This window comes from Equus caballus, chromosome 23 (genome assembly GCF_041296265.1).
Source record: "Equus caballus isolate H_3958 breed thoroughbred chromosome 23, TB-T2T, whole genome shotgun sequence".
NCBI classification, from domain to species: Eukaryota; Metazoa; Chordata; class Mammalia; order Perissodactyla; family Equidae; genus Equus; species Equus caballus.
The window spans coordinates 21,526,635-21,554,089 of record NC_091706.1 but is presented as its reverse complement, the minus strand read 5'-3'; the positions used below and the strand labels follow the sequence as shown (position 1 = coordinate 21,554,089).

General features: G+C 43.1%; 1 protein-coding gene across 23 annotated transcripts in view; it reads right to left on the bottom strand.

Moving 5' to 3' along the window:
- Positions 1-27,455, bottom strand: part of FRMD3 (FERM domain containing 3) — a 285,416-nt gene that overhangs the window by 29,688 nt on the left and 228,273 nt on the right. For all 23 annotated transcript variants that reach the window (XM_001491733.7, XM_005604935.4, XM_070248388.1 and 20 more), the window contains 2 exons: positions 27,140-27,208; positions 21,484-21,608 (listed from right to left, as the gene is read on the bottom strand). In XM_001491733.7, the coding sequence (XP_001491783.2) occupies positions 21,484-21,608; positions 27,140-27,208 (194 nt within the window). The remainder of the gene's footprint in view (positions 1-21,483; positions 21,609-27,139; positions 27,209-27,455) is intronic.

Below are 27,455 nucleotides of genomic sequence, written 5' to 3'. Positions count from 1 at the left end.
TCGTGGATCTCTCTGTCATCACAATTAATCATGACACCAAAGTCAGGAACATGACAGAAACCCTCACTGCACTTCAGTAATATTCTGGTGGCCCTCAGTAACACAGCATTATAAAGGAAAAAATAAGACGCGTAAATATTGGAAAGGAAGGCACAAAACTCACTATTTCCAGGTGATACTATCATTCTACAAGAAAAAGTAAAAAATTCAAATAAGAAGCTAGGGGAATTCATCAGAGTTCAGTAAGATGTTCAAATGCAAGATCAATGTATCATTTGGGATCAAAATCCCATTCAAAATAGCTAAATATGCAAATTAGAATAGCTATGTAATATCCAGGAAAATCCATAATAAGAAATATGCAACTTGCATGAGGACAATGTTAAAACATAGCTGAGTAACATAAAAGAAAATTTGAAAAACTGAAGAAACATAACAATGTTCCTGAATAGGAGAATTCAATATTTTGAAGATTCAGATCTCCTCTAAACCAAAATCCACTGCAATTCAAAACAAATCTCCACAAGTTTTCAAAAATGACAAATGGAGAAAGTGCTCATGAATAATCAAGAAATTTTGGGTAGAAAAAGATCGCTGAGAGAGAACTTGACCCACCTGATATCAAAACTATACTATAAAGTTAGTAATGGAGCAGGAACACTAAAATACATTATTCAGAAACATACCTTTGAAAATAATAGAAATTTATGATAACTAACTTTGAGAAAAATTGCTAACCAATCTGGGTTTTTCCCCAGGTGTATCTCTACTTCATGTCATACATACATAAAAATTCCAAATAAATTAACAGGCTAAATAAAAACAAATATTAGATCAAATCATGTGAAATCGCCATTTTTATAGGTCCAAAGTAGTTGATTATCAGCCATTTCTCATAGTTCAAGCTAATGTGTTAACTATGAAGAAGAAAACACAGGAAACATTTTTGTAATCCTGGAGTGAGGAAAACTGACAATAAAAAAAGAAGTAAAACTTAGAATATATAAAAATCAATTAGTGTGCACATGTAGAATTTGTCTGTGGATATGGAAAATGCCTATGTTGCAAAGTTAACATCTAAAAAGATTGAAAGCCAAGAACAAATTAGGAGAAAAAAGTTAACATTTGTAAAAGACAAAGGATTAATATTCAGATTATAATATGAAAGAATTCCTACAATCTATAAGGAGAGGACAAAAACACAACAGAAATGTGCAAAGAAAACAAGCAATTCCCAGGAGAAATGCAAATAGACAATTATCATTTGAAAAGATGCTCACCCTCACTAGTAAAAAGGGCTATGTAAATTAAAATAACATTTCATTTTTCTTTCAACCTTTTTGCAAAAGAAATTGCTTACATCAAGGTTAGTGATTATGTGGCGGAGTAGACATTCTCATGCTCATCTTGTTAGTGAGGGTTACTCTTTTAGAGGATAATTTGTGCATTTCCATCAAAATTTAAAATGTGTATATCCTTCAACCCAACAATTACACTTTTAAGAATCAATCATAGAGAGATGCCTGTGTATGCACATTCACAGCAGCACTGTCTCTTATAGTCAATTAAAAGGAAATATCAATTCCCAACAATAATTTGGTGATTAAATAAATTACAGTACCTCTACACTACATAATATTATTCAGCCATTTTTAAAAAAGGATATACATTAATATACGTTGATATGGAAAGTCCCTCAAGTCATAAGATAAGGTGAAAAAAATGAATTGTAAAATAATACATATGGAACAGGCTCATTCGTGTAAAATATATATGTATATATATCCTATATCCTACCTGTCAATATGCATAGATTGGCTGCTGGGAGTATTAGGGTCAAGGAAAATATTCTATATAATTGTACTTTTAAATCTTTAACAACAAGAACATATCTATTATCTATGTCATTATAAAAAATACAATTAATTTCATTTCAGTTTACTTAGGAGTCAGTTCCACACGTGTGCATGAAGTATGGCCAGTTCCAGACATTCCCCAAGGTTTCTTTTATTTTAATCAATTGGTGAAAACCACATATACATATATAACAGCAGCTTCTTTCTTGTTGTAAGCTCTGGTTTTTAAAATTCCTATTTCAATTTCTATTTTCCTCAATGACCACAAAATAACACACAAAATATGACATTTTCCATGAAAAGTAAATTGGAAGAACATCAGTTTGATCCCAATTCTTTAACTGATATCGTCTTTCAGTAAAGCTCTGCGGTGAAGATAAAGGGGGGTTTTGCCTCATCCAGGCAAGCAGGCTTGAAGACTTTACCCTCTAAACAATGAAGGGTGGGGAGCCTGTTTTGATCATCCAGTCTGCCTTCTCCACAACCTTCTGTCATTCCTGAGCAATCTGGATTGGACACACCACCGCTGCCTCCTGCCTAACCTGACTGCTGACTAGAGCGTATTTATTAGCCTTTATGACAACTTCATACCATTTTCACTTATTAACGGAGTCAGAATCCTCATTTCAGGCCCTCCCATTTCCCCTTCACACTCGCTGGTTCCTTCTCCTTCCTGCCCGTCTCTCTGCCTTTCTCCCTCCCTGTCTCTTTCCCATCCTTATCACAAACCTCTGACACTAGGTTCACCCTTGGCTGCTCTCCCAGCTGCCAGCCAGCAGTGAGCTGGAAGCCCGCACCCTCCCCCAGGCACAGAATGACAGCCCAGGGCAGGGCACCTACCGGTGTTTCTAGCTGTGATCTTGGAGCCGTGTCTCAGCAGACGGACAAACACGTCGCTGCGGCAGTGGTTCACCATGTGCAAGCGGAGGCCCCTCCGAGTCTGGATCTTGACCAAGCATTTTGCCATACCGCTTCTTCCGATTCCCTCAGTCTCCTGTGCCTGTCACGGCCCGGGGCTGCTACCACCAGCCATAGTGGCTTTGACCTTTCACTAACTGTCCATTCTGTTTTAAAGGACCGAGGCAGGGCCCACTGAATGAATCAAATGTCAGGTTCCTAATGCGGCCAACAGAAATAACTCAGGAGGGATCAGCATGGGGCCGGAGCAGGAGGAGGGGGATGCTATTTTTAAACTCTCTACTCACTCTTCTAACAAACAATGAAATGTTATGCATCATCCCTCCCCCAGGCTCTTCCAAACCATCCGGACCAGAGGACCCCACCCAAATGCCTTACAGTCCTGAGTCGAATCCCCCCCCCCCCCAAGATAAAGTGACAACTCAGCAACTCTACAAGAGAGAAACAACCCACCTTGATTTCATTTAAAAAACATTTATTAAGCCTTTATTATGTTCTAGAGCAGTGCTGTCCAATGAAAATATAATGCAAGCCACATTAAAAATGGAAAAAGAAGCATTTGAAAAGTCAAAGAAATATATGACAATTAATTTTAATAATATGTCTTATTTGAAGCCAAGATATCTAAAATAGTACCCTTTCAATATGTAACAATAAAAAACTAATAAAATGGTTTACATTCTTTTCGGGCACTAAGTCTTTTGAAATTGGTGTGCATTTGCACACTTACAGCACATCTTAGTACAGACCAGCCACAATTCAAGTGCCCCGTAGCCACCTGAGGCTGCTGTATTGGACCGCACAGCTCTGGACAGAGTGCTGAGCTCCTCACAGCGTTATCTCCATCCTCACAACCACGCTAGTATTTTCTTCACTTTAGAGGGAAGGAAACAAGCCTTAGAGAGAGTAATTGACCTGAAACTTACAAACTCACAAAGTTAGTAAGTGACAAAGCCATGGTTTGAACCTAGGCATCCCAGGAACATGTGGACTGAAAAAACAGGGCTCCAAGATGAGAGTAATTACCTACCTGTAACCAAAGGTGTTTTAAATGCAGGATGCAAATACTATATTCTAACTCTCAGCACTTTGAAAGTCCTGCACTTGCATGTCTGTCTCATAAAATTGCATCTGTGTCACTGCTCAGGGAGCAAACTGTTTTCATTTTTTAAGACATGCTATATTTGAAAAACGTCAACTGATTAACAACTGTGACCCACATACTATCTTTCAGTTATATTTCTTTGTGGGTACATTTTTCTCACCCTCATTTTCAGAAGAAAAAACTTTTCCTCACACAATTTCATCATGCATGCATGCATGCAGTTTTCTACTTTAAATAGCTACTGCAGCAGAAAAATGATTTTCTAATAAAAATATATTTTTCTTTCTTGATGAAACAAAGCATTACATTCAGAGCAGTCGGCTAAAATTCTGCATTGCTATATTCACTGTGGGAATATAGGTTGAATTAGCATTTCTGGAAAGAAGTGTAGCAAAATATATTGAGTTTCATAGGTGTAATATTGTTTGAGAAATTCCACTTTTAGGAATTTATCCTGAGGAAATGATTAGAAATGTTGACAAAAACTTTAGGACAAAGATGTTCATCAGAATATCATTTATGATAGCAAAAAAAGTCAACCTAAATTTCCAGTGGGAAAATGGTTAAATGGATGTTATGGAATATGGTACATGCAATTTAATTTATGTTTAGTTTAATGATGTGGGGGAAAAGCTTGCAATATATTGCTAAATGAAAAAAGCAGTTTATATAAGCAATATGACCTCAACTATATAAAAATGTACAGAGGAGAAAAAGTAAGCCTGGATTGTAAATCTTGCAAGGGGAGGAGGGCAGCGAGCTGTGCAGTGTTTACTGAGGTGGGGGTAGTCACTTCTGGGGTGGGGGGAATGAAGCCGGTTGTGGGGGGGCTGTTCCCACAGGTTATCAGTTCCAGGTAAGGTGTAGCAGTGGCAGTTCCTACTCTCACAGGGGTTAATCAATTTCCACACCTGAAACTTGAAAGGAAAATATCTCTAACATTACTAAAAATTCACAAAATGATGCTGAGCAGAATGCCCATATATAAAATAGACATACTGACACAGAGGTGGGGACCTGGGACAGTACCTCCTACGCCTTCCCTCACTAGCCACCAACGGTGGTTCTTGAAGAACCACTGACAATCTTGAGGACGCTGAGGAACAAATCTGACAATCTCTGTTCTAGATGAATCAGTGATTTGCAGTAACACAGATCAAGGATTTCAGAGATTATGGTGGGCTCATATGCATGGCAGTAGGCCAAGGCTCAGAAACTTAGAAAACCTCCTTTTTGCCTGTTTGGCAGGAATATAGATAAATCTGTGACATAAATCATTACGTTAAAACAACATGTGACTTGACAGCTCACTCTAAACAAACAGACCTTCCGAAAACAAAACAGAAAGCAAGTAAAAATCCTGAAACAAAACCACCACAATACTTTATTTCTGCTCTTTTCCACCCGGAGTTACTCTCTATTACTTCCTGAGCTTAAAATCTCATCATAGTTTTAAAATGTCTCCTTCTTTCATTATTTTTTAAACTATAGCTAGTCATAATATCTTGCATTTCATATGTTTTTAATTTTTCCCTCTCTTAAACTCATTTTCACTCTTTATGCTACTTTCCAGAGATCCTACCTAGATTCTTTCACCTTCTTTCTTCTGGGATCTTCTGCTTTTATTTAGAGAGAGAGAAGCTGGCAGGATGAGCATTCCATGTCATCCTGGCCATTTCTCTCTGCCTTGCTCTGCTTGGCCCAAAGGTGTGGCTGCCTTTCAAGAGGAAGAAGCAAAGGGGGGCAAGGATGCAGAGCTAACCCGAGGATGGTGTGAGATAGGGAACAGCGAGGACTGTTGTTGTTCCAGGCGCTGTGCTCAAAAGAACAGAATCAACAACACAACATTCGGACGCCCTTGAACACTCTTCCTGTTGAGATTCATCTGTTTGTTTGAAGGATCAGGAGTGCATGTCTGTGCAGTGACAAGAGGCTAAAGAGAGCAGAGGATGTGGGAAGAGGGGAATCGATTTCCCATGATGAAGTGCCAGAAACACTGATAAACTAAGCAGAAGCCAAAGAGGAGGAACAGAGTTCAGAGATAAGAGCTGCTCATGGGCCTGGGTTCCATGTCTGCTTCTGCGACAGACTTCCTGATGCAGATATGGGGCCACGCAACTGGCTTGCCTCTGCTTTGTGGGTGACCGGGAGCTCTTCGACGACCTCGGAGCCCTGGTGCAACTGTAAAATGGAGACAACACTCCTCTCGTGGTTGTAACGACAAGGAAATGAGATCATAGTGATTGCCTAGCTCAGTGCCGGTTCCTTGTCAATGAACTGGGTCTTACTAAGTCTTTGTAGAGAGCAAGGTTTAAGCACAGGCTCTGGAGCAGCCCTTGGGTTCTAATCCTGGCTGCGATGTTTTTCATCTCTGAGCCTCAGTTTCTACTCCTGCCAAATGAGCACAGCAACGACAGCAAACAACTCCGAAGGCTGTTGTGAGGATTCCTGAAGTTCGCCCACGTGGCATGCTCAGATCCGGGCCTGGCACAGGAATCACTTAAGAAGTATGAGCGATTTTTCCCAACGTATGCTCCTTTCTTTCTCTCCTTTAACTACTCAAGGGGAAGAGTGTGAAGGTTTTAAATAGTCTGGATTCTCTCCCTTCTGTCAACCATCTGTCGTTAACATTTCTAGTTACTTCTCCCCAGATAGTAGGGGAGCAGCATTGTTAAGAGTTTACCTGACCAGCCCTGTAAACTTGGGGAAGTTACATAAGTTGGTTTAAAGGCAGTTTTCTGTTTGTAAAACAGTAAGGATAGTGGCGCTTATGTAAGTGGTTGGCTGACCTATAGTAGGAACTTAATAAATGCTAGCTGTTCTACTGTATCATCATCAATAGCATGTACCTCATTAGCTGTTTTGATAATTAACAGATTTCACAGTTGTCGTGGATTTGGTCATTAGTTAAAATAGTTATGGAGAGTCACTGAAATTCTAGCTAACTGCTAACTCCAATTAGAAAAATAATAGAAAGTTATTATATACATTAAATATTCTGTGTAATAAATTTGAACATTAACTATCGATTATTAACAGTCCTTGGGACTATCACATACCTTAGAGGACTTTTCTAATATTTTATTAACAATAAAATATAATAATGATATAAAATATTTTAATAATATATTTGTGATTGGATGGGCATATTCTTGGTGTATAGTAAGGAGAGGTGGAGGCAGTGGCCAACACCACTATGTGGCAGGGCTGTGCGGCCAGGTAAGCAGTCAGTCATCAGTATAATTCAGTTTCCTCATTTGTAAAGTGAGGCAACAATATCTGTCCTATCCATTTCAAAGAAGTGGTCATGAGCCTCAAATAATGATAACTTCCATGAAGAAAAACCTGAAAATGTGTAAGATGCTTTGGCGTATCAGATACTCTTCCTCTCCTGAGTATCCCCTCATCAGATGAGGCACTCACTGCATGGTTCCTGCCTGTGCATTGAGAGCACTGCTCTGTACAGCCAGGCATCACCCTGCAGTGGTGGGAGAAGGGCCAGTAAGAATCCTCTGGAGAATTATAGCTGCAGACAGACTAGAACTCAAACAGCACAGTTGGGCTCTCCTTGGAACTGCTGTGGGGAAGGAGAACTCCATGGCTGCAGAGCAGCCCGGCATAAGGAGCATCCATCTGTTTTCCTGACCCTCCCATACACTGAGAAGTGTGGCATCTCTAAATAGCCCGCTTATTCTTTGAGCCATGCCAAAGAGAGGGAGGGAGAAAGAGAGGGAGGGAGAGAGAGCGAAGAAGAGAGAAAGAGAGGTGGGGACGAGAGGGGAGAGGGTGGGGGCAGGCTGGCAGGGCCTCTCTCTGTCTGCCCAGCTGCCGGTGATTATTTCTAAACAGGCAGAAAAACTGAGACAGAGCACATCAGGGAAGAAGACCATCAGACCCTGCTCTGCTCTCACTTCCTGCCTCCTGTCCCTGGCTCTTTTTGTCCCAACCTTTCAGTGTCAATATCTGAGTGAAAACACTGCACCTAGAGTCCTGATCTCCTTATTCCACATTCAAGGGTCTCTCTTCTCTGCTACCTTGTCTCTCTTCAAACACAAGTGTAGAGCAAGCTTTACTGTCTTAAAATCATTGTAAGATAATATTTTGAAATATTAATTGATGGGCTTCTCCCTCCACCCATGCTCACAAAATTCCTGGAGACCTTTTTGTGATCCTGAGCCCATAGAGCAAACCTAACCCATCCAACAATAAAACAATGACCACAAATACTGGACCATTAATTTCACCAACCATTACTCCAAGACAGAAAGACCTCCCCCACCTGAAGACTGGACAAAAGCATCCATGCTTTGAGTAAAAGGAGAACTGAAGGGGCCACAAGTGGAGGAGAGGGTGAATAAGGGATCCCAACCTCCAAGGATCAAGTACCATCCACTGACAGCACCAGAGAGCCTCATGGGAGTCATTACCCAACAAGCCACCCATAGATGGTGCAGCAACGTAACTGTCCGTCCTCTCTCTGACTTATCTGCTCTGAGACACCCTTACTCACTGGTCCAAGGCGCTCTTAAAACCCTGTGAATAAAGATAGGGCCTAAATACCTATAATTACCCCCACTAGAGGGGTGGTGGTAGCATAAAGGGCAACCTTCTATAGATGAAACCAGCTGAAAATCTCCCACAGAGGTTGGAGAGTGACTAGTAATTTCACGGCTATAATGCATTCTTCAGAAACACACATGAGGAATTCCCTCGGAGTAGAATTTAAACCATCTCGCTGACTAAGGCTACCCATAATTCAGATTCTTCCTTCTATATAAACAGTGTTTTCCTCTATCGTGGTTGCACCTAGGGCTTAAACAGTCCCTGATATTCCCTGACCTAGATACATCAAGGCGATCTATTGACAGTGCAGCGTTGTCAGATGCCAATGTAGCTGCCCAGAGGTTTCCTTGGAAGAAGAAATGGGTGACAGTGCTGTCCTTACTGGCTCCAATTAGAACAGCATCCTTTGGTCTGTGTTTAGGACTCTCGACCAAGAATCTATTTCCTTTGTCTCTGTACGGGGTGAATTTGTTTTCCCATCACTTCTGCTTTATTATTTCACTACCTCCAGGCACAAGTCACCATTACAGATAAACCATTTTTCTCTGAGTAAAGGAAATTAAATTGGGCAGCATTAATAAATGGAGCTCTAGTTTTTTTCTCCATATTTTCCAACAGCTTTGCAGATGGTATTAAGAAACAAGTATCTGTGTCTCCCTGTGGAAAAAACCAGGCTGTTCTGGAACCATGGGCTCCTTGTGCAGCTGCTATGTAATCAAGAACCTAAAGGTAGAGACTTAATCTTTCCACCCACCACACCAGCCGAGGGCCTCCCTCGCTTGCATCCCAGTTTCATGCTCAAAAAGAGAAACAGAAAAGGCCACTAAATGCGAGAAAAATGTCCAACCACTCTAAGTTTTGCCTTTTAAATTATCAAAGATTTAAAAAAATTGTTATACCCAGTTTTGTAAAGCTACAATAAGAGACATTCATATATATATTTAGTGGGAGGTAGGGGGTGAGAGAGACTTTTGTGTATTTAGGTGATGGAATGTCCATTAAAATTAAAATTGTGAAAGAATAATGTCATGGAGAAATGCTCATGTTATATTAATAAGTGAAAAAGCTGATTACAAAATAGTCTCTAGTGTAATTCGATATTTGTTAAAAGTATATAGATGGATTAGGCACATTCATACCACAGTTTGAACATAGGAGATTGCAGGTGCTTTGTATATCTTATTTGTGGTTTCCGTATTTTCCAAATTTTCTACAATGGTTATAGTATGGCTTTTGATTTCAGATTAACAGAACAAAACAAAAAGAAAGAACATGGTCGGCCTCTGGAAAACCATAATCCCAGGAGAATATTCTCCTTACGTGCTTTCTATTACATAAATAAAGGCTGTCGTGGCTGAATTTAGAATTCATACATTCATTCATTCATTTGTTCACAAACTTGGGAAGTATTAATTTAGCTCCAGCTGTGTACCAAAACATCTCTAAGTGCCAGGGATAAAGTAGGAGACGAGGCAGGCAGTGTTGGCTCTTGTGGAGCTGACATTTTAGTCAAGGGAAGATGGTGAACAAACAGGAGGACAAATGAGTAAATGAGAAAGTGTTGAAGAGTGCTACGCACTCTGACAAAAATTAAACAGGGTGACAGCATGAGAGAGAACAATGGGTAGGTTGGAAGAACCACTCAGAATTGAGTACTTAGGGAAGACTGTCCAAGGAGCTGAAATTTGAGCTAAAACTTAAAGAAACAACCAGCCCTGCAAAGACCAGAGGAAAGGCCCTCCTAGGTGTATGAAACAGTTTGTGCAAAGGCCCTGAGGTGACAGTGAGCTGGGCATATTCAACAGAGAGTGGGAAAATGAGTGTGGTAGGAACACAGCAATTCAAGAGGAGGGCAGTAGGAAATGGTCTAAGGGTGGGCAGGGAGCAACACATGCAGGGTTTCATAGGCCAGAGTGAGGAACTTAGATTTTATCCTAACAAGATCTGAATTATCTCCCTCAGGAGATAACAGCATCCAGGGCACAGAGAAGAGGGGCTATAGCTGTGGTGGTGAGTGGCAATGATTCTGGGCTATATTTGAAAGGTTGAAGTGAATAAGATTTCGCTGATGGACTTGACAGTTTACTATCTTATGACCCCTGGGCAGTGGGGAAGGCTTAAGCAAAGAAGATGGGCATTTAAAACCAGGCTCCTCTACTCAGGATGGGGCAAGTTCTGGGAAAGAGTCTGCTCTGGAAGGAATAGAACATGGCCCCAAGAGACACAGACAGGAAGGGAGAGCCAGGCAGGGTCCAGCCAGTGGGTGGAGGTCAGGAGTATGGCCTGGCCCCAAGGAGAGAGGCCGTCGAGCTCCTGGGGGAGGAGAGCATCAGGGGCACCACCAGGGCAGAGGGAGACTCAGGAAAGGGAGCAAGGCTGGCATGAGGAGCAGAAGATGACAGAGCAGAGCAGTAGAGAGAGCAGGGCCAGAAGCCTGGTCCACAGGGCTGGGCTTTGTCTTCCTACTTCCTACTTCGGTCCCAGGTAAGGGCAGGACTGGCCCTAGAGTCGGGGGTGGGCAGAGCCTGAATTTAGGGGCCAAACTGTGTGGCTGTGGCAGAGGGCTCAGGCAGGGACTGGCAAGCCTGTAGATTGCAAGGGTGCTCTATTTTTTGAATATGGATACTTCTTCCTTTATTAGCAAACTCCCGTCTATGTTCAGATTATCAAGTGGGTCATCCTGGAAACCCTATTTATTTCTCTTTCAGCCAAAGCATCTGCCCATTTTCACACTTCCTATGCTGAAGTGATTTGGGGGTTAAAAAGGTTCCAAATTGGATTTCTCTTCTAAGAGGAGATGTTAAAGGATGTGAGGGCTCTTTCAAGCGGGGAAATATTCATTTTATATTCCCTTTTAAGCTAGCTGCTATTAATTTTCAATTTTATGCTGGAAATTTGCAACTCACAAAAAGAAAGGGAAAAAATGTAACCCTGCTTTTATAGATTATTGTGCCACATGCTTACTGTTTCATTAACCACATTTAAGCAGAAGATGTCTATACCTTCTGTTTTCCAAGGTACTGATGAAAGATCCAAAAGTACATATTTAAGAACAGCATGAATTTGGGAGAAGAATTATTAAAGTAAAGAACAGTCAAAGTGGGGAGGAAACAGAAATCATCTCACCTCGTTTTACAAAAGAGGAAGTAAGATCCAGGTGATGTCACTGTCCAGCATGTACCAGATAAGATGTAAATGTTTATTGAATGAATGAATGAATGAATGAACGAACCCCAGTCCTCTCACACTCTATCCAATGCTCTTCCAACCACCAGAGAATCCCCACTAAGGCTGTGCCCTGTGTCCCCTCGGAAAGTGGAATCCAGCTCCCATGCATACTTGGGGCTCGGGGCCACCACAGAGTACTTCAGTGCGTGACACAGCACCTACCAAATCGCTTGGCAAAGGCCTAGACTGTGCTCGGCTGACTCACCCTGGTTTCTCAGCGTCGAAGGCCAAAAGCATGTAAAATGGCATGTCCCCACCGTAACTAGAGCAGACACATCTCACGTCTATTTTAGGAATCTGGAGTTTTGGCACGAACAGGGATTTCAGAGTCTCAAAAACATGCCCCGCCTTTTCTTCTTTGTGGATACTTCTGTGAGGTCTAGAGCAGCTGTATCCAGACCTTTAATCGGGAAAAAATGTTTCTGCATGCTTGTGAATAAATGCATATTTATTTATAAATTAGATACACGTACAGCTGTCTTCATATATCATGTCCATTAGAAAACCTACACAATAGAAATTTTATAAGGAGGTGATAAAAGTAAAATGCCAGTAGAAGTCTGAATAGGCTCTTCCTGCACTTCAGTGGGCCAGTGTGTGTACCCACTGCACATGCACCCGCTCTGGAAACCGTGGCTCCAGGGCCCCCAGCTCACCATCAGCCCAACCAAGCAGGAGCTGCAAGCAAGCTGCACCCCTCTACAGATAGCATTGGACGCACACCCCAGTGGACACCCCCAACATCCAGCCTGTGCCGACGGACCAGAGCATGCTTTCCTTTTGTTTTTGTTGTTGTTGTTATATATTTATTACACTGCTTGGCAGAATCCAGAAACTTCAGAGGTTATAAAATCAAATGAGAACACGTTATTCTTGCTACTCAGTATTATAATTTCCTGACACAACTAACTTCCTCTCTTTATCTGTGCCAACAGACACCATTCTTGCAGACAATAAAAAATTTTAATACACTCAAAATTTTAAAAATCATCATTTAAAAGTAAAACAACCAGAGCCTCTTTTCTGGACCCTGCCTGTAATGCCCTTATTGCCATGGACCTACCATTATGGGCCTAAAAGAGTGGAGTTAGCACACACTGCACAATGCTTTCTTCCACGTAATTGGCTCTGGTCTTAACAGAAGAGCAAGGAGGGACGGAGATTCTGTGAGATCCTGCCTCCATTTAAGCCTGGATGTCACAAAGAACATTTACTTAACACTCACCACCAACCCACTAACAAAAACACCAGAAAATAGAACTCCATGCTGACTGTGTAATGCGTCTAAAAATCAGAAAATGATAGCCTCCTTTGTAATGATGCTGGTTTGGTAATATTTTCACTCTTCCTCTCCTGCGGTTTCTTTAGGGATGTGATGGGAGTGTTTACTTGTCTAAGTGCCAAGCAAAATGTCTTCCCCGTCACAGACCACACTCTGGCTGTCACAGCTGCTCACATATACGCTCTCCCCTGGCTCACGTCCCAACCCTCAAGGCCTATGACTGGATTACCTCATAGGACTCTTGACTGACATATTTTTTTTCACCCCAGCCAAATCCTTTAAAGCATTTACTTATTAATGCTTAAGTGCAGCAGCAAAGTGCCAACCTGAGCAGGAGCAATGATTTGGGAAATTCCACACTGAATTACTTGCGCTAATAAAACAAAGAGCTTTAACAGATGATGAACAAATGAGTAATTAGAACTAGATCTGGAGTGAGCCATTCCTTATTTAACAAATTCAACTTTAAAATCAGAACGTGATTCCCAGAAGGGAGCAAGCCTTCCTAAGCAAAGTCTGTTTCCCCTGCAGCCTGGCTCTGCTAGGGATTCTGTTTGGTGCCACACTCTGTCCACAGCCTCCTCCCCACTGGTTCTGAGGGGAGGTGATGCTCTCCCTTGTGCCAGAGGTCTCCGAGGATTCCTTGATCCAGGTTTGCTAGGATGGGAGACCAAAGACTCAGACACTGCCCCGAATATGCAGGAGCAATTCTCACTGAATCACAGAGATTCCCTACATTTATATAAGAGAAGTCATCTCTTTTGATAATTCATTTGATATAATTGAAAAATAAAGGCAGTTCCTTAGTTACCAGTTCTGTGTTAGCAAGAACGAGTTGAGCCATTTTAGATGTGTTTGAGGTCGTCTAAGATACCAGGGCCAGCAATTTGAGAGGCAGGACCTGATCCCAACCCTGATAGTTACCCAGCAATGTGATTTTGGGCAAACTGTCTCCCCTCTCTGGGCTTTCTCATCTGTAGAATCCCAAGGGGGTGTGCTAGATCAGAGACTGGCAAGCTTTTTCTATAAAGCCCCAGATAATAAATTTAAGTCTTTGTGGACTAAGAGGTAAAATCAAGGATATTATATAGCCACTTATATAATCACTTAAAATGTGATCATTACCTCCTAGGCCGGAAAAAGAAAAGAGGCGGTGGGCCAGCCATGGGCCATAGGTCGCCAACTCCTGTGCTTGAACATCTACAACATTCCCTCTAATCCCCATGGGCTAGGAAAATACTCCTGTCCCCACGTTCTCATTCTCATTGTAAAAGGCCTCAAGCCATGGTCCTGAAATCTGACCTGGGCATTCAGCAAAAGAATCAAAGAGTTTAGAGCTAGAAAGCATTTGAGTGGTGGTCAAGTCCAATTTTCTTGTTTTATAGACAAGGAATATGAGGCTCCAAATGGTGGAGCATCTTGTCTGTGGTCACCCAGCTGCCTGGTGGAGGAGCTGAGACCAGAGTTCATACTTCCTCACTTGTCCAAGGCATTGATGCAGAAACAGAGTGGCTACCTTAAGATGATAGTTCATAAAATGAACAATTTGTGGGAATTAGCCAGCTACAGAACTGAAATGATGCACACACACTACTGGCCCCTTATGGTGTAAACTACAAAATCCTTACAAGATAAAATGCACTTAAAGTGCATCAAGAGCAAGGCATTTAGCTTCCTTACAGCAGTGTAAATACTTAAAATTTCAAAGACCTTTCAAACGATACAACCTTCTTATGAGTACTTAAATTGTCAGTAAATCCCAGAAACCAAAGTTCCAAAGAAAAAACAAACTCTGAAGAAAAGGACAAAAGGGGACAATGAGAAGCTCTGAGGAGCTTACAGACGGGAATTTGCAGAGCATGCTCAGGACTTAATCCTGTCCCCTGAGTTGCTCTTGGCATCTCCTACCCTAAAGGAGTTGCCGACCCAAACTGTGGTTCTTTCTTCTGGAATTCAATAGATGTGATAATGAATTCTGAATTTTGACTCTGCTAATCCGATACTGCAGTTATAAATAAAACCAGAAGGTGACCTCTGCTCCGTGGAGGCTCTTAGCTCCTAGAGAAGCAGGTTTGGCTGCTGTGTGCCTGTCAGCCGTGGGAGACTGTAGTGCCAGTAAATGGAAAAGTTTGGGAGAGCCCAGACCTGTGCAAGGCTAGAATGATGCTTAAAACAGCACTTTGTATGAGTTCCTTCTAATTCGGGATATTAACCCACTTGTCTGCATTTGTGTTAAATATGTTCTCAATTCATTGTTGACATATAGTTCAATTTGTGATATGTTTTCATGCACTAATGTTTTCAACATTAAGCAAATAAATCAGGAATTTAAAAAACCATACACACAGGATGATCACAATGGCATCAAAATGCACAGGGAAGGAAATTGCTAATACATTGACCTCGATTGCCTCTAGGAGGTGGGGCAATATGGGAGGTGATTTTTTTCTGCTTATTTATAATTTTTTTTACTTTCTAAATTTTCTAAAAGATGACAAATTAGTTCTATAATAAGAAAATAAAAACAAATAGCAAACACAAACCCTTTGGCAGGGACAAGTGCAATTAGAGCTGGTGCTCATTGGTCTGCCATCACCAGGTAGCTGTAACCACAGGGGAAAGGTGTTTCCATAAGATTTATAAGCAGCTCCTACTGTTTGATGGAACATAATATAAAAGACATTTCAAACAGACCAGTGCATTGCTCCTAATGCATGTCCTGAAATACCCTGAGCCAAGGGGAAGAAATTATTCAGCACATGGGGAAAATGGCGGGGAAGAAAAACATGGAAACCCTGAGAAGAGGGTAATCTGCCTAAGCTATGGCCACAGAGCTCTATAAAGGGAGAAAAGAGGGAGGAGAAGTTTCATCCCAGATAAGCAGGGAGGAGACCTGGGTGGAGAGTGGGGAAAAAGAATTCACAGTCAGTGTAACCACAGCAGCTTGGGCTGTTAGATACACCGACAGCCTCATATACTGTGCAGTATATGAAAGGCTCTGCCTGGTATGTTGAAAGACCTGCACATGGAAAATGCAGTTGGCCCCACAGGTCACCTGTTCTGTGTTGGGGTGCAGGGTGGAATGGGGTCAAGAGTACGGCATGCTTGTTGGGTGAGGACAATACTCTCTTTAAATACTCAAAATGCTTTCATATGTTCCCATACAGATTTTCTAGAATTTCAATGATGCTCCCTAAGCCTTCTATGGTTAGGGCTAGATGCTGTAAACAACCTTTTAAACAATGCCACTGACCCGGGCCCCCTCTCCCCGTACAGAGCCACATCCATGACACACGCATGCACAAACACACACACACATCTTTACAGGGACACTGCTAAGGGGTGGCTTGGGAGAGTTAGTTTTATCACCCTCCGTGATTTCTGCCTATTCTTTGCAGTAGCCATTTTCTCAATCACAGGCAAATGCAGCTTCAAGCCGCACTCAATCCAACAACATTGTGACCCCCAAGACACTCCCTTATAGAAATTCCGGTGTCTCCACTGTGCGTTTGTTTTGCTAGCAGGAGGGTATCAAACATTTTCAACTCTTATTTAGTTCTGTCTACCAAGGGGAAGAAAGCATGGCTTTCCTGCCTGTTTAATTATGCCAGCCTGTACCACTGTTCTAGAAGACAGGAATGATCTTCATTGAGCGCCAGTAATTGCCAGCTCACATGTCTCATGTGATTAATTTCATTCCTCTTCTCTACCATAATCCAGCATTTTTCCATAACGAAAAATATACTCCACTAATAAAACATGTAAGCATTTTGCAATCTACACTATGGAGGTCCTACTCCATTTTGCATGTGAATTTATTCAGATTAATGACTCCTTAAAATGTCATTTTCACCCAGAACAATTCCCACTCTCAATTTTTTCTTCTCCCAAAACTTTCATAAACTCTAAGTGGCACTTTTCAAATGGTTTGCCATTCCACAGCACTAATCTACTCGGATCCTGTAACCGAGCAACTTTGGGGTAACACGGAAAACTTTCCCGTTGCCTAGTGGTGCTTAGGAACTGACTTTGTTTTTTCTCTACTCAGATACAGCCAACTTCAAAGCTAATCCTCCAGCTGTCATATGGGTGAATGCAGTCACATGTTCTCCCAGAGTGCCACTGGGCTAGTCTGGGCAAGAATGCTCTGCCCAGCTGTCTTTGAGAAACTTTAAGTTCTAGGAAGACTAGAAAGAGCTTGTCAGACAAATGGCTGGTCATGACCCAAGAGAGTCATGGCGGCAGCAGAGATGCCACCACCATGGCACTCATGTGAGATAGGGCGCCAAGACCTCCCCATCTTCACGGAGATGGGGTTTCCAAGTGTTCGGGTCAAGACTTTCCTTCTTCTCTCAACCTGATTTTAACAAAATCCTAATCAGACAACACTTAACAGGACTCAGGCTGCCAACCTTGACCTGTTTATGGCTCTAGTTCCAAAATGTGTGATTTGAAACTCCCCCAAACAAGAAAGTGAACCACCATGCAGAGGTGGGAACAGTGATATCAAAGGCGACCAGTGATGTCCGAGTGTCCTCCGCTCCACGTTTGAAGTGGAAGCACAGTCCCAACTCTCTGGATGGCTCCAACACCTAAACGAAATCGTTTCTGCCCTTGACTCCCTGTGTGATGCTGACACGTCACTTAAATCTTCCTGTGTCTCGAGAGTCTCATCTTTAAAGAAGGTGAAGTCTTTTCACTCTCGTCAAAGTCTCGGAGACGAGGACAAAACTTGGATAGGAGGAGACCAGGTGCTACTCACCTGCCATGTGATCAGTGACCCCGTCTCCACGACTCTGCCGCTTACTAGCTTGAATCCACTGTATCCTCCAGTCCCACTCTCTCTGCCTCAGTTCAGCCCTGTTTATTTATTCTCTGGGCTATTGCAATGGTTCCTGTGTGGTCTCTATGCCTCCAACCCAGTGATTCTCAACCAGAGTGATTTTGTTCCCCAGGGGACATTTAGCAATACCTAGAGACATTTTTGGTTATCAAGGCTGGCGAGGTGCTGCTGGCATCGACTGAGTAGAAGCCAGGGATACTGCTAAACATCCTAAAATGCACAGTCCAGCCCCCAACAAAGAATATTCTAGCTCAAAAGGCCAATTAGTGCTGAGGTTGAGAAACTTTGCTCCAGCCATACCTGCCTCTAAACTGTCCTCTATACACACAAATGATATGAAACAGTTCCAATCAGGTCATTTCCATGCCTGAACTCCTCCAGGACCTCCCAATCGCCCTCAGGTTAAAGTCTAAATTGCTCAGCAAGTCGCATGAGACCCACGATCTGGCCCTTTCCTAACTTTCTGCCTCACCCTTCACTGTTGCCCTGACCCCTGTTCCCCAAAGCCACACAAGCAACCAATGCAGGTGACCAGAACACCCACAACTCCCTCTGCCTTCAGTTGCATCCATTCATTCCTTTGTCCCAATTTTATATCAGATACTCTAATGAGACTAAAAGGGAACAGGGTGCTCTCCAGGCAGCTGGAGGCACTGATATCTCATGAGGCGCGCAGAAAAGTGAGCATGCAATTCAATCAGCAGAGGGAGAATCTCTTCATCACCTCTGTGATCCTGCAGCCATCTCCCCAACAGGCTGTGAGCCTCCAGGGAAGAGAGAGAGTCTTCATCTTTATGGGCCACAGCAACCTGCACAACCTAAGTGTGGTCTACTAGTGGTACACCTTGTCTTTGTCCTAGTAGTTGTATTACAGAATGGATGAATTCCTAGCCTCTTGCAATTTGACTCTTGCTCAGGCATAAAAGGTACTAAAATAACAAAATACAAGGATGAAACTAAATTCATCACACTGTGCGTACCCAGAAAGAGAGCGCATCCACAAAGATGGAGACATCTTGATTAAAACTATATTCTCTGCCTCTCTTCTCTTTATATATCAGAAAAATATAAACTCTATAAAATAAGTATTTATCCTGTATATGGAATGTCTAAATCCCATTGCCTGACACTAAACACAAGACATGTGGAGCAGAATTTGACTCTGCAATAGCAACTGAGATAACAATGGTGTCAAGAACGCAGAGCTGGGTTCACTGTGGGAATCATAACTTTGAATTGGGTGGTACCTAAGATGATCTGGCTCTCTTTCTCTAGATTGGGAGGTTCATTCTATTTATTGGACATGTAACAATACTGTCATTATTACTTTTCTTCCATTTTAAGTTGATTCTATATCCTGGAGGTTATGATTTTCCTAAGCTTCAGAACCCACAAAGATGTCCCATAAGGGGACGGATTTCCTAGAAAAAAGTTTTATTAGACATTTATAGAGCTATTTCGGGCTTTTTAAGATTTAGACCCATCAGTTTGACTTTATTGCTGGTGAAAGAATTTAAGACCCTTCTTTAAAATAAGTGGAAAATTGAAAAGGTGGCTTATACATTCTATCATATATCATGAAAATTTTTATTTTTATTGCAGTTAATTATAATGTATGTGTCTCTTGTCCACACAGTTGTCATGTTAAAGACAAGGTTATATTTAGCAGTAGAACTTCCTTGTAGAAAATGTAGCAAAATGGAAGTTTCCAATTGAATGGCATGATGCACCCACTGGAAAGCTGTCTGGGCTCCCCTTCATATCCTGGGGGGCTCCTGAGGCAACAGTGGCCTAGCTTCCATATTCCCTGTGGCAACTTGTCTTCCAATCTTTATTCCTATCTTGGCTTCCATCTTTGCAGACAAGGGACAGTCACAATCCTAAGCTTGGGTTGTCCTTTCTCCCTCCTCTTCTCCATTAGCTACTCCTCCTTCATTCAACCTTAGGGTAATTATGACCTCCAGAAAGAGTCATTTCCATTCAAACCAATATTCTGGACATATGGGAGGAAGCCCAGAAAATCATTCATGATTAGAAATGGAAGCTTCTCTTATCTCACTTGAAAAACAGAGAAGGTGTTGAAAAATGTAAACAAGCAACATGGACCCAGAGACCTTTAGGCTACGAAAATTAATTCAGCCTGGAACTTATAGTGTTAGTTGTTAAGACAGAGAGTAAAGGCCATTATAACAAGACTGTTCTCATTACCATCATCTTGTTGCCCCGCTGGGGATAAATGTGTCTTCTGAGACCCCATCCATCATCTTTTGCACATATTCCTTCCATCTATAGAATTTTTGGCATCCAGTTGCCCAGTTCTCCTTATAACCATTAAAGCTTCCTTTCAGGAAAAGATTTACTAAAATTCTTTACACTTCAGTGTGAATCAGCTGCTGCTGCCTCTCCCAAGGGTATTTGCATCCCAACCCATATTCTTATTATGGGCTGAAGAGTTCTCCTCTATGGAAGGAATTCTTGACTTGAAGCTGCAGGGGAAGGTGATATTTTGGGGACAGAGTGACCTGCCCTCTTGAAACTACCCAGTCTCCAGATTTTAAACAATAAAATTAAAATTACATAAAGTTAAGGAAAAGCAAGTCATGTTTGTGTTCAGGGTTCCAATAACTTCTGTGTGACTTTTTTTTGGGGGGGGGGTGAGGAAGATTCACTCTGCACTAACATCTGTTGCCAATCTTCCTTTTTTTTTTGCTTAAGGAAGACTAGCCCTGAGCTAACATCTATTACCTATCCTTCTCTACTTTGTATGTGGGTCACCACCACAGCATGGCTTGATGAATGGTGTAGGTCCATGCCTGGGATCCAAACCTGTGAACCCAGGCTGCTGAAGTGAAGCATGCTGGACTCTACCCACTACATCACAGGGCCAGCCCCTATGTGAATTTCTAAAATTTACTTTGAAATTAATGTGTGAGATTTGCCTCACCAGGTGTCTGCAGCAAGCAGCATGGTAAGATACTTCCCTGAAGTAAATAAAGTCCTTAAAAGCAAAAGAAGCAGCCTAGAAGCACATATACCATGGTCTTTAAAAATATAACAACTTTTGGGTTGAAGTGGACCATATATATTTTAGCTTGTATCAAAACTGTGAGACAAGGACCTGTGGAAAAGGAACTTGAGGATAGAGAAATACTGAGGCAGAAAGGGAAACCAGTGTAGAGATACTGGTGGAGAATTCTTTAAACACTAATTTAATTGTGATTATTATCAAATCATTGCCATTCAATAGAACTTTCTATGATGATGGAAATGTTCTCAGTCTGAACCATCTAGGATGGTAGTCATTAGCTACATGTGGCTACAGGGCATTGGAAATCTAGCTAATGTGGCTGAGGAACTGAATTTTTAATTTTAGCTAATTTAAACTTCATTTTAAATAGCCCACACTTGGCTAGTGCCTACCATATTGGACAGTGCAGGTCTAACACCATTACTGCTTTACATGTAATTTTAGGAATACTTTGTACCAGTGACTCTCTAGGAGAAACTGATAGAACTCTCAATATAATGCAGTCTTCTGGCTGCAAAAACAGCTCATTTACTAAAAACACAGTTCATGACTCTCTTTGTCCTCCACCTCGACCATTACCCAAGGTACCCAGGATTAGTGCCTCGCTTGTTCCTCTGGGGTAAGCCTGCAATGCTGGCCTCTAGAAGGAAGTGGACTTACCCTCACCCAACGGAAGTTCCTCCTCCTGCTCACTGGGACACGGCAGCAAGGGCTGCAGGGGCTCCATGTTAATGATGAGCTGTTTGTTCAAGGAGTGAGAACTGCGGCTCTGAGTAATGTTGGTTCTGAAAACAGACACAAGCCAGATGAAGTTGGTTTCCATTGTGAATGCCGGCCTCTCCATCTCAGATGGCTACCCAAGCTGAGAATTGCTTCTAGACACACAGTGGATTAGGCCAGTGGTAAAGATGATATAACACTCAACACAGCCCTTTTTATCCTTAAGGTCCTGATAAAATGTCCATGTGTTCTTATGCAATATAGTGAAAGAAAAGGTATTTCCCCAATGTCATCAGATGTGGGCATGCTAGGTGACAACACAGGCATTGGAAAAATACATGGGAGGCAGGTATCACTGAACTAGGTAACCAGAAAAGTGAATGAGGAGCACGGCTCAAAGTAATTTAAACACCACCAAGAAAACAACAAAAAAACCTGCTGCCAGACAGACAGCACAGATGTTCTACAGCTACGAGCTGTCTTGGTATTGCTGGATGTCCAACATTTAATATCAATGTTTAACATTCCAATTCAAATTCACACCCCACTCGCCAACCAGCCATGGAACCCAGCTCTGCTTTCTCCGTTGGAAAGGAGCATGCACGTGTGTCAGTGGCTGCGAAGGGCAGCAGATGGCAAGGAAGTTGTGCGGGTGTCCTGTCAAGACTATCGGCTGTCTTCCCTGACAGACAGGGAGGTGGGGCACAGGCAGGTGGTGGGTTCTGAGCACCCTTCCCCTCCCCATGTTTCCTGTCAAAATCAAACCAACCCATCCTTCAAAGATGGTGTCAAATGTTTCCTTCCCCTTGAAGCCCTCGTGGATTGCACTCACCACACACACACACACACACACACACACTCTCTCTCTCTCTCTCTCTCTTCTCACACAAGTTTCCCTTCTCTCTCTCTTCTCACATGACTCACCACGTTTGTCACTTCTGTCTCTCTGTAATTACTGGTACACTAATGAGTCCCACCTTGAGAAGTACCTTAAGGGCAGACACTGACCTATGAATCCTCGAGCGCCTTACAGTACCTCATTTGGCATCTTTTTAAGGGGTGTTTAGGATGGAAACTGAAGTAAACTGAATATATCCTGGCTTGACATAATTTGCCATTTCAGACTGGCCCAGAAGTTCCCTAGGTTGGTTGATGAGACTGTCTTATAGCCCGGGAGTTTCTGTTGGGCATGGGAGTGGGCTGGGGAAGATCAGGATGCCTGTTAACATCTGGAATTAAAATGACCAACAGTTGGCACTGGCTGGAAGGGAAATTTATAAGGATTAGCTTAACTGTAGAGTACTTTTCTTTACTATTTCATTCTCTGACCACTTATGCAGCTGATAAGTTTGTATTGAACGGTCTGCCTTGTTCTGGGGAACTGTGGTCCCCACCTTAAGTAACTCGCTCTCTAGAACCACGATTTCCAAACTTTTTTGGCTGAGACTCACATTAACAAATACATTTTATATTGGCTATTCATATACACACACACACATGCACACATGCAGGAAGACACCCAACAAAAGTGATATTTCATATGAATTACTGTATTTGTTCTTTTCATTCTATTTCAGTTTTTTTTTTAAGGCTGGTCTTGACCCCCATTTTCACTTCATAATTCATTAATGTGCTGCAGCCACAGCTAGAAAAGCATGCATCTCATAGAGGAGACTGATGGCCGAGGACCCCACGGGAGCACTAAGGAGGGGCTATGATCCTGCCATGAGTGAGGGGAGAACCAAGAATGAGTTCCCAGGGGAGGTGATGTCTGCTGTGAGTCCTAGCAAGCTTGGGGGGTTTATGGGGAAAGAAATGGAGATGGGGATCCCTTGTGGGAGGAAGGAAGGAAGGAATAGGAGGGGAGATTAAAATTTACCACAAGCAGTTCCTTCTTTGATTGTGAAGAGTTCCCACTTTTTGAGCTTTCATGGGATTTCTTTTGGCCCTGTGGCCTTCATGACTGTGGTGCCAGCTCTGCAAAGCATAGCGTGTTGCCATGTTTGTGTGGACCATGTAGCTTTCTGACCTCGGAAAAGCCCATTTTCCCTTCTTGCACAAACCAACTCAGAATTGCTCTGCCCCACTGAATCCATGCCCACTGAGCTGGCAGCAGTCCTAGCCCCCAGAAATCACTGCATATGCTGCAGCAAGGAGGGGCCCACAGTGAGCCTTTACGGAGGGTCTTTAGCCCCATCAGCCCTCCTCCCAACACTCTTCAGTTGGAGATATCAAGCAGCCCACAGCCCGCCCCCACCACACTGCAATGTCTGGGCAGTTGCCAGTGCTGGAGCAGGCTGAGCTCACCAGGAGTGACCTCACATGTGTGAGCCTGCTTGGCACTGGATGGTCAGGAAGATGCTGACTCAGCCCCTACGCTCATGAGCTCTTGCTGCTGTGCTGTAGCAGAGGTCAATGGCCGGGGGCAGGGGGTTATAAGGTCTGCCTAGGGTTAGGCCAGATGACCCCTACAGTCGATTGCAACCCCAAGACTCTTCAATTCTTTGATTCAGAGATGAACATTACTTCCCTGGGAAGTACAAGACTCAGATAAACTCAAAGGTGGTACAACTAGGGGTTTTCCTGGAGCACAAGGACTCCAGCGCTCTGGACTTGGTGCTGGACACCAGGACAGCTTGAGGCAGAGAGAAGCAGCAGAAGGAGAATCAAAATGCAAGTCTCCCACCTTCCCTACTGACTCCTTTAGACCACAGATTACCATTTTTGACCTCTCTCCTTGTATCTTTTGTGAAGGTGCAAACTGATGCAAGCTTCATTTAAAGTAAGAGCACCCCGGTGGCACAGTGGTTAAGTTTGCATGTTCCACTTCAGTGGCCCAGGGTTCACTGGTTCAGATCCTGGGTGCAGACCTACAAACTGCTAGTCCAGCCATGCTGTGGCAGGCATCCACATATAAAGTAGAGGAAGATGGGCACAGACGTTAGCTCAGGGCCGGTCTTCCTCAGCAAAAAGAGGGGGATTGGCAGCAGATGTTAGCTCAGGGCTTATCTTCCTCAAATAATAATAATAATAACAATAATAATGATATCAGGGTTCAGAAGGCTGTTTTCTAGTTTACAAAGTGATTTGTATACACTTTACCTCATTTGTTTTTCTCAATGTGCTTATAAGATAGGTAAGAAAAATACTGTATTTACAGATGAGGAAACTGACTCAGTGAGGTTATGGAACTTGACTAAAGACACTTATAAAAGCAGACTCAGGACTCAAAGCTGGATCATCTGATTCCCAGCCCAGGGCCTCTGCTGCACTCCACACTACTTTTCTGCATGATTTATCCTGCTGTACCCCAGAGGGACTCCGTTCACTACCCCTAATGCCGTGTTGTCTGTGGCTGCATGCACTCCCTCTGTGTCATATCCTTAAAAGATGCACATTCTAAAGGATGTGCCGACATTCCAGTGGGCTCCCACTCCGCCCTTCCACCTGAGTTCCTGTGGTAATGGCTTCCATAGCTTCGGTCTCCCCAGGCCTGGTGAGGGTCTGTGCTGTGTTCCTCCCATGCACCCATCAGCTGACTCTGCAAAAATGCCTGACCTGCTTTGCAGCCCGCTCACATGTGCATAATCTGGCAGATAATGGTTTCCAAATGAAACTGTCATTAAGAATTCTACTGACGTAGAAAGGTTTCCTTTGGGAACTGCAAATATATTCTAAGATTGGCTTCAAAAATGGTGGCATAAAATAAAGCAACTAAAATGAGGCTCATGGAGCCCTGCACCACTCCTCGGAGGGAAAGGAGCTGCTGCTGGCCTGTTGGCAAATCTCCATCAGAAGAGACTTTACTGTGAACATGTCTGTCAGACATTAGCTCCTCATTTGTGGATGAGAGACGATAATAATATCTCCACCTCACATTTGTATGGCACTTTATATTTTTAAAGAACTTTATTTGAATCCCCATAACAAAACTTAGAAGTCCGGCAAAGAAACATGAATGTCATTTTATAGATGAACAAACTGATGATCTGAGAAGTTAAGTGACTAAGCCAAGGCCACACAGCACTAAGCAACATAGCCAAGATTAGAATCCATTCATGACTCCTCAGACAGGTGCTCATTTCAGGTACAAATTCTGCCTCTGGGGGTCCCCAGGTGGTGGCCGCTATGCCCAGGCGGCTCACACAGCCAGCCCAGGGCTCACCAGGCCTCGGGGGTGTGCAGGTGATTCTCATCCAGCAAAGACCAGTGAGCCACCATGAGAGTTAGCTGCTTTTGTTTTTGAAAAACAGAAAAATCTCAAGACAGTGTTCTCAGTCTGTCTGCATCTGTCTCTAAATACGCACATCAGTAGAGGTAGGAGTCCATGAACTTGTCATTCTTTGACGAGTAGAATCTCGAGTGTGAGCAAAGAGAGCTGATTGAAGCTTTATCCTCACCATTCTAGACTAGTGGCCATCTCTGAACACTGCCAGAGAAATATATATACTATATATTATACTCTCACTTTTGACAGCCACATCAGAGAAGTCAAAATAATTTGAAAATGAAACAATTCCCTACCATGCGACTGGCTACTGGGAAGGAATGAGAAATTGCTCCTGAGAGTGGCCCCCGTCACCACGGCTCTGACTACAGTGCTGCCTCTTGGGAGGTCGAGGTCCCTGGGCAGCACCGTGGACAGATCTCAGGTCCCAGAAAATAGCAGAAGTGCTGCTGTCATCCACACTCCTAGTTCATGTATTCGTTCAACAAATATGTACTGACCTTCTACTATATGCCAGGCAGTGCCCAACAACCCGGCTCACTGGGTCACCCAGGAACTAGAGGGGACCAGGCGAACCTGAGCATAAAGGAGACTCCTCTAAGTCCGAAGACAGGGAAGGAAGGACAGGTGCCAATCAGTGTGCAAGAACTTCCTGAAGCATATGGCTTATGATCATCTTACCTTCAAGAGGGAAAGCGTCATGATGAGAATGTTCAGCTTCAGACAGTTAGCGTGTTTGGGGTTTAGGGTGTACAATGATTTGTGTAACTTGTAGTGGTATGAAGTCCAATATGACCAAGAGAATATTTAATTCCTAAGACTTACATATAATGCCATGTTAATGAAGATGCGTACCCCTGAACCACTAATGACTAAGTTCCTCATTCCTCTGATTGACTTTTGGGAGTAAAGAGTCCAATGAGACATGAGCACCCATGTCCCTTTGTGTGAAACAGCCTAGAAGGAGTCGGGCTAATGGGAGCTGGCCATATCTGATGAACAGAAGCAGGAACCAAGAGGCTCTAAGAGGACATGATGAAAGACTCAGCCAGGAGATGACACAGCCGTGCCTCACCCACGTCCTGCTTGTTCATGTGACATTCCAGGCCGAATTGGGCCGATGACTTCCCACAGGGCAAGTAACTCAAAATGGAGCCCAGTCGCACTCACGCCACGGCCAGGCCAAATCTGTCTGAGGGAGATTTCCAGAACAGTGAGAGTGTCATGCCTGCAGTCGGAGCCCAAAACAGTAGAGAGCTGGTGCCCTTACACCCTCTCCCATTATAGAGGATTTTTTGGCAAAGCCAGCCTTTAAATCCCTTTGTCCATCCCAGAAGCTTCCTGGAGCCTTGGGAGCACCCCACTCACCTGTGCACCTCCGGAGGGTCCCTCTGGATTTTGGAGCTTGCCTCCACCACCTCTTTGGCAACTTTACCGCTGCAAAAGACAGAAACACAACATCTGTTCAAGGACACTCAGAGTAGAAGGTGAGGGCTGTGCACATGTATCTTTGTTTTCTAACTTCACAGTGGTCTGACCCAGCACTGGGAATCCCCACCTTCTCTTTCTCCACAAGGGGAACTTACTACAGAGTTTAAGGGTGCCCGTGAGCATAAGAGATGAATGAATTGGAAAGGGAGGACCAAAACAGCCCACAAGCCAACGTGCACTGATTTATAAGCAA